General features: G+C 49.7%; 1 protein-coding gene across 2 annotated transcripts; it reads left to right on the forward strand.

Annotated features, from left to right (window-relative positions):
* The first annotated feature begins 4,515 nt into the window (after positions 1-4,515).
* On the forward strand, positions 4,516-7,129 carry ZBTB3 (zinc finger and BTB domain containing 3). 2 transcript variants are annotated; one of them, XM_053203033.1, is made up of 2 exons: positions 4,516-4,759; positions 5,238-7,129. In XM_053203033.1, the coding sequence occupies exon 2, from the start codon at positions 5,289-5,291 to the stop codon at positions 6,834-6,836; it is 1,548 nt and encodes a 515-aa protein (XP_053059008.1). In that variant the 5' UTR covers positions 4,516-4,759; positions 5,238-5,288; the 3' UTR covers positions 6,837-7,129. The 2 variants fall into 2 exon arrangements, with proteins under 2 accessions (XP_053059008.1, XP_014935401.3); XM_015079915.3 differs by lacking the exon at positions 4,516-4,759 and adding an exon at positions 4,766-4,933.
* Positions 7,130-7,366: the final 237 nt, after the last annotated feature.

A 7,366-nucleotide genomic window follows, 5' to 3' on the forward strand; every position in this document is an offset into this window, starting at 1 on the left:
CCAAAACTTCATCAATGACCTGAGCCGAGATCAAAAGTCAGACACTCAGGCACCCCTAAATAAAAACTTTTCTTTAAAAAAGGTCCTCACCCTCTTTATTTATTTATTTTTTAATGTTTATTTTTCAGAGAGAGAGAGAGAGACAGAGTGTGAGCTGGCGGAGGGGCAGAGAGAGAGAGAGGGAGACACAGAATCTGAAGCTGGCTCCAAGCTTGAACTCATAAACTGTGAGATCATGACCTGAGTCAGAGTCGGATGCTTAACCAACTGAGCCACCCCAGGTGTTGAGGTCCTAACCCTCTTTAAAAATAAATAGATACTGGGGTGCCTGGGTGGCTCAGTCGATTGAGCGTCTGACTTTGGCTCAGGTCATGATCTCGCGGTTTGTGAGTTTGAGCCCCGCATCGGGCTCTGTGCTGACAGCTCGGAACCTAGAGCCTGCTTGGGATTCTGTGTCTCCTTCTCTCTCTGCCCATCCACCACTTGTGCTCTGTCTCTCAAAAATAAATAAATAAATGTAAAAAAAAAAAAAGAAAAGAAAAGAAATAGATACTTGATCGCAGGGTTGTGTGTTTGAGCCCCACATTGGGTATACAGATTACTTTAAAAAATTAAATTAAAAAAATAGAATCTTAAAAAAACAACAACTCATCTCTTCTTCCTCATTATTTCACCACAGTTTACTATTATCATTGCTCTTGACGTACTGTGTCTGCGTGGTATGGTAAAATATTAAATCATAATTGCATAAGCAGGTATAAGAATTCCAGTTGTTCTGATATCCTCACCAGCATTTGGTATTGTTCATTTAGCTATTCTAGGCTTTGTTCATTTAGCTATTCTAGTAACTGTGTGGTAGTATCTCACTGTGGTTTTAATTTCTATTTCCCTAATGACTAAAGATGTTCAGCATCTTTTTATGTGCTTATTTGTCCACAGTGATGTATTCAAAAATCAAGTCTAATCATGTCACTCCCCTTCTTAGAACCCATAAAAGATGGCATTGGCTGCCTCCATTTTGACCTCAAACTTTCCAGTTGGCTTTTTCATGCCAGCTTGTCTCTGGGCTCTAGGGAAAGACCCTGAAGGCAAAGCATCCCTTGAAGGACTCCAAAATTACCCCCCTCAAGCAATAAGTAGTGTCCCAAGCAAGCCAAACCCCACCCATGACTGACTCCAAGACTTGATCTTCACTGCCTACCCACCCACCCACCTTTGCCCTGAATTCTCCTCTTATAAACATGGGAATGTTTTCCATGCTTTGGAGATAGTCTTTGAGATGCTAATCCACTGACTTCCCAGATGTTGGTTTCCCTACCACAAGTTTATCTGCCTTTGGATTTTGTCAGCAATGAGTGGCTGTGCCTGGTCTGTCCCTGCACCCATGTACGTACCTATGTTGCATCAGTGAGGAAGTCTCTAGCACTCAAATGGCACTCTGCAGATACTGGAGTTTTAAAATATGGGTTGATTGAACCTCATCTCACAATGAACCTATTCCTATCTCTCTGAGCTCCCCAGGCATGGGTTGGCCATGATGAATTTTCCCCAAACCCTGATCCCTTTACTTCCAAAGCTTCGAGATCAGAGATAAGCTAGAATAGAAAGAGAAAACAGCAGTGGAGAACAATCAGCTGTATTGAGATTTGGCACACAAAGAAAGTCTATTGGAGGATTATTTCAGTTACCTTTTGCTATCTCTTTTTAGAGATGATGATGTCTGTCACCTGTTTCCTAAAAACAAACACAAGACCCAGGTCCTGCTGGAGGGCAATCTCTAAGCAAGGATCATCCATCCCAGCTGCCCCTCTTCCAGGTTCTGGGCTCTTCCTTCTGTGCCACAACCCTGAGATCAAGACCTGAGCTGAGATCAAGGATCAGATGTTTAACTGACTCAGCCACCCAGGCACCCCAGGCATATCTTACTTAAGAAAAACAATTTAAGAAAATCTAGGTCCAGTATGCATGGCAATACCCCAGTGTGGCAAGCATTCAGTCTTTGTGCCCAAACTCTGACTCACCTTCAGTTTGATCTCTTCTGAACCTGTAGAAACAGGATTGCTTAAGCTTCCCAGCCTATGTTCTTTACTGCTTAGTAACTCTACCAGTCCTCTACCATACAAGGGATAATCCCTTTAGTCCTTTGGTTTTAAATAACATCTGTATGTTGATGATATTCCAAACATGTATCTCCAGACCCAAAATTACCCCTGATCTTCAGGCTCACAAGTCTAACTGGCTAAGAGGAAGCAGAACTCTCGGTTTCCCATTGTTTCTCTCTCCTCTAGGCAAATGGTTCTGTCACCCACACTATTGCTCATGCCAAAATTCTGGCTATCCTTGTCTCTTTTTTCTTTCTTCCTCCCGTCCTTCCTTCCTTCCTTCCTTCCTTCCTTCCTTCCTTCCTTCCTTCCTTCCTTCCTTCCTTCCTTTCAGAGTGTGTGAACAGGGGAGAGAGTCAGAGGGAGAGGGAGAAAGAAAATCTTAAGTAGGCTCCATGCCCAGTGTGGAGCCCAACACGGGGCTCAATGAAGGGCTCAGCTGGGGACTTGATCCCACGACCATGAGATCACGACCTGAGCCGAAATCAAGAGTCCAAAACTTAACTGACTGAGTCACCCAGGTGCCCCCATTCCTTTTTTACTTGTCCTTAATTTCCTACCCTCATTTTAGCAAAATCTGTTGACCCAGCATTTCTACACCACCACTACCTTTGTCAGGGCACCATCATCATCATCTATGAGACCATTTCCACATCTTCCTCCCTGCTCCCACTTTGATCCCCTACTTCACAGAATAGCTAGGATAAGCCTCTAAAAACTAGAATCATGGGGCACCTGGGTGGCTTGGTTGATTAAGCATTTGACTTTAAAAAAATTTTTTTAATGTTTATTTATTTTTGAAGGAGAGAGAGAGAGAGAGAGAGAGAGACAGGGCATGAGTGGGGGAGGGGCAGAGAGAGAGGAAGACACAGAATCTGAAGCAGGCTCCAGGCTGGGAGCTGTTAGCACAGACCCTGACTTGGGGCTCAAACTCACGGAGTGCAAGAGCATGACCTGAGCCAAGGTCAGACGTCCAACCAACTGAGCCATCCAGGTGCCCCGAGCATTTGACTCTATCTCAGCTCAGATCTTGATCTAACGGTAGTGGGTTCAAGCCCCTCATTGGGCTCTGTGCTGGGTGTGAAGCCTATTTAAAAAAAAAAAAAGAAAAAAGAAAAGAAATGAAAAAAAAAGAGAAAATAAATGAAAACTAGAATATCAGAACACTCCTCTGCTTAAAACTCATCAATGGCTTCCCGTTACACTCAGAATGAAATACAAACTCCTCACCACGGGCAATGGAAATTCCATGCATTCATACTTGTGTGAGGTCAAATTTTCTTCACATAATCAAAAAAATATCTCATAATAGCTTGAAAACACAAGCAGATGTGAGAATCCATCCGTCTACAAGACATTAAAGAAAATTGGGAAAATATAAAACAATGTTACTATTATTACTGCATGTTTTGGGTTTTGAAAATACAGATACTTTTTATAAAATGAAAATGTTGCTCATGTTAGTTTTAATTCCTATACAATATTGTATGGCTTGGAAGGGTATCTTGAAAAGATGAGGTCTCAAGCTGAGGCCAGTATGGCCCACAGGTCTTTAGTACAAGGATGAAAGGTTGATGAATGTCCCTAATTCTGGTTCTGTCTCATTCGAGGGCTTAGCTACAGAACAAAGACGCTTAGTGTGGTGGTGACCATGGTAACCCTGTAAACACATTGCCCTAGTCAGAGAAGAGTCAGGTATCATTGCCTCCCAACTTATAGCCCTTTCTTCTGGTTGCCTAAGTACCCTCAAAAAATTTCTTCAGAAGTAATCATGCTTTGGGGACAACTGGTTGGCTCAGTTGGTGGAGCATGCGACTCTTGATCTCAGTGTCCTGAGTTCAGGCCCTACGTGGGGCATAGAGCCTGCTTAACAAAACAAAACAAAACAAAACTAACCACACTCTTTTTTTCTCCTGTACTGGAAAATTTAAGGCCTTGAGCCCACTCCCTCCCTTCCATCAGCACCTCCCAGGCTGCTCCAGACACAGAGAAAGGCAATCTAATTACTCTTAATTGTAAATTGACTAGAGATCAGGCTAAGGATCTTACGAAAGCATTGGTGCAGCTGCCAGTTCTCAGACACCATCATTACTGAGCCAGGAGCCTGGAACCATCAGATTGGGGGTAGTGGAGCAAAAGGGCATCTTATCATTTTTTTGAGGATAGAAGGGACTTTCAAGAGACACCTGCAGTTCGGAGAGACGTAGCTAATGCCCACCGTTATGGCAGAGCCCGGTCAGGAGGCAGGCCCCCTGGGTACTACACCAGCTCCTTGGTTCTCCCTTTCCCCATTGCCCTGAGCACAACACTCAGCGGGGTGTCGGGCCTCGCGCCCCGCCCAAAGGGCGTCGCGCTCATCTCCATGGAGCCGGTCCCCGCCCTCCTGTTGCCTCAGGTAGATGGGAGAAGCTCAGCCAATCAAGAGGTCTCTGAGGCAAAGAAGGCGGGACGAAGAGGAAAAGTTTAGGACAGGAGCGCCAGCCAATCCTGAGCCTAGCTGCCTGAGCAACGGCCACCAGCACCCACTTGCAGACGCCAGTCAGAGCGGGGGGATGGTCAGTGGACAATGAGCCAATCCGTGCCGAGGGAAGGCAAATTTGAGCCAATTAAAACTGAAAAGGTGGGAAGGGGCGGAGTCCGCCGGTGGCTGCTCGCTGGTGGGTGAAGGATCAGCTTTCTCTGCTAGTTCCCACCCTAGGACTTCTTAGCTCCTGGAATGCGAGAGACAGAGAGGCTCAGGGGAGTTCCTGGAGTGGGGCGTGGAGGCATCTCCTGGGAAGGCCTGGAAGCAAAAGAGACTCCTAGTTGGAGGAGCTGCTGGAAGCCGCCGGGTGGGCATCGAGGAAGCGGAGGCTGGTTAGGGGGCGGGACTTCCGGGGCGGTGCCTTTGCGAACGGGGGCGGGGCCTGCTGCTAAGGTTGGGCCGAGGGGGCGGAGCTAAAAGGAGACCCCCCCCCCCCCCCCCCCCCCCCGCCCCGGGTGTGACCTAGGAGAAACAAGGGTAGCGATTCCAGCGGGCGTCTTGGGGTCAGGACGGTGTTGCCAGAGGCTTTGGAGTGGCAAGTGATAGCTCAGGATTGATGTTAAGGTTGCTGGGGAGGTTACCTGCCCTAACTTACTGTCCTTTCTTCCCAGGGAGCCACTGGTGGGGACCTTTCTAGGGTCCTTTTCCATCCGTGGGGTGCTATGGAGTTCCCAGAACACAGCCAGCAGCTGCTGCAGAGCCTCCGAGAGCAGCGGTCCCAGGGTTTCCTTTGTGACTGCACCGTAATGGTGGGTAGCACCCATTTCTTGGCCCATCGGGCTGTGCTGGCCTCCTGCAGCCCATTCTTCCAGCTTTTCTACAAGGAGCGGGAACTGGACAAGAGGGATCTGGTGTGCATCCACAATGAGATTGTCACAGCCCCAGCCTTTGGGCTGCTTCTGGATTTTATGTATGCTGGCCAGCTGGCCCTGAGGGGGGATACCCCCGTGGAGGATGTGCTGGCAGCTGCCAGCTACTTGCACATGAATGACATCGTTAAAGTGTGTAAGCGGCGGCTGCAAGCCCGGGCCCTGGCAGAGGCAGACAGTACCAAGAAGGAGGAGGAAACCAACTCACAGCCCCCTAGTTTGGAGTTTTTGTCCAACCCCTCCCGCGGCCCCCAGCCTTCACTGGCATCTGCTGAGACATCAGGCCACTGGGGCAAAGGGGAATGGAAGGGCCCTGCAGCTCCCTCACCAACTGTCTGTCCTCCAGATGAGCCACCAGTGTCCGGTGGGGCAGACACGACACAGCCTGGCGTGGAGGTTGACCTGCCACATCTACGCCCCCCCCCTCCACCAGTGGCTGATGTGTCCCTTGCCAGCCCTAGTAGCTCCACAGAGACCATTCCTGCAAACTACTTCTCTTCTGGCCTTCCAGCAGTTTCAGTGGAGCCGCTGGCTCCCCTTGATGTGGGTACCGAGAGTCTGAGGATGGTGGAACCAAGGGGTGCTGGAGCGCCATTGCAAGGCTTCTATCCTCCAGCTCCAGCCCCAACCCCAGCCCCAGCTCCATCCCAGGCTCCAGCACCAGCCGAAGCTGAGCTGGTCCAGGTGAAAGTGGAAGCTATTGTGATTTCGGATGAGGAGCCTGACGTGTCAGAGGAAACGCCTCAGGGTCCTGAGGGGTTCTTCCCTCCTGGAGGAGCCATGTTTGGCGCACAGCCCCCTCAGCCAGAGGCTTTTGAGGAGCCCAGGGCAGGACTGGAGGAGGTGGGACCAAGTGACCACTTCCTGCCCCCAGATCCTCATCTGCCCTACCATTTGCTGCCAGGTCCAGGGCAGTATCACCGAGGACTGGTGACCTCACCCCTGCCCGCCCCCCCGGCCCTGCATGAGCCACTTTACCTGCCTTCTGAGTATGAAGCAACCCCGGGAAGTTTTGGAGTTTTCACGGAGGATGTGCCCACTTGCAAGACATGTGGGAAGACCTTCTCTTGTTCTTACACACTCCGGCGCCACGCCACCGTGCACACACGCGAGCGACCCTATGAGTGCCGCTACTGCCTGCGCAGCTACACACAGTCAGGGGACCTATACCGCCACATCCGCAAGGCTCACAATGAGGACCTGGCCAAACGCAGCAAACCGGATCCAGAGGCTGGCCCCCTTCTGGGGGTGCAGCCCCTGCATGGCTCCCCCACAGCAGACAGACAGGACGGCAGTGGTGGAGGGCCACCCAAAGATTTTGTACTTGGCCCCAAAAACTGACATCAGCAGGAGCTGAGGCTAGGCCTGCTCTTGCCATCATCAGGGGGCAACACAGGTTGGAAGCCTCTGATTTCCCCTGCGAGGGGTGGGTTGTGCAGGGAGCAGAAGGAACGTTGTGCCCTGGGCTTAGGATTCCTCCCACTTTTCCTTTCCCCAGCCAGGCAGCAGGACTTTATGGGGCATTGCGACTCAATGAGCCCTTCTCCAAGGGCACTGGGAATTTTGCTGAGGTGTAATCACTTCTCACCCTGCATCCCGGACCATAAAGCTAGCAGTGAAAGTATCTCTTTGAACTGGTGTTGGCTGGTTTATTCCCCAAACCCGCATGCCTCCTGATTCTTTCGTAACTTTCCTGTGGATCTTTTAGGAATCTGATATCTGTACCTGGGGTAGGAGTCAGGATGCTTATGGGGGAAAAGTGAGATGCGCAAAGGACAACATAGACTTGACTTAGGAGAAGTGTGCTAATTAGGGACTCTTACAGGATGATCGGGTTATTGTAGTTGAGCTCCTGTGTCCTGGGCTGTATT

The sequence above is a fragment of the Acinonyx jubatus genome, chromosome D1 (genome assembly GCF_027475565.1).
Source record: "Acinonyx jubatus isolate Ajub_Pintada_27869175 chromosome D1, VMU_Ajub_asm_v1.0, whole genome shotgun sequence".
Lineage (NCBI taxonomy): Eukaryota > Metazoa > Chordata > Mammalia > Carnivora > Felidae > Acinonyx > Acinonyx jubatus.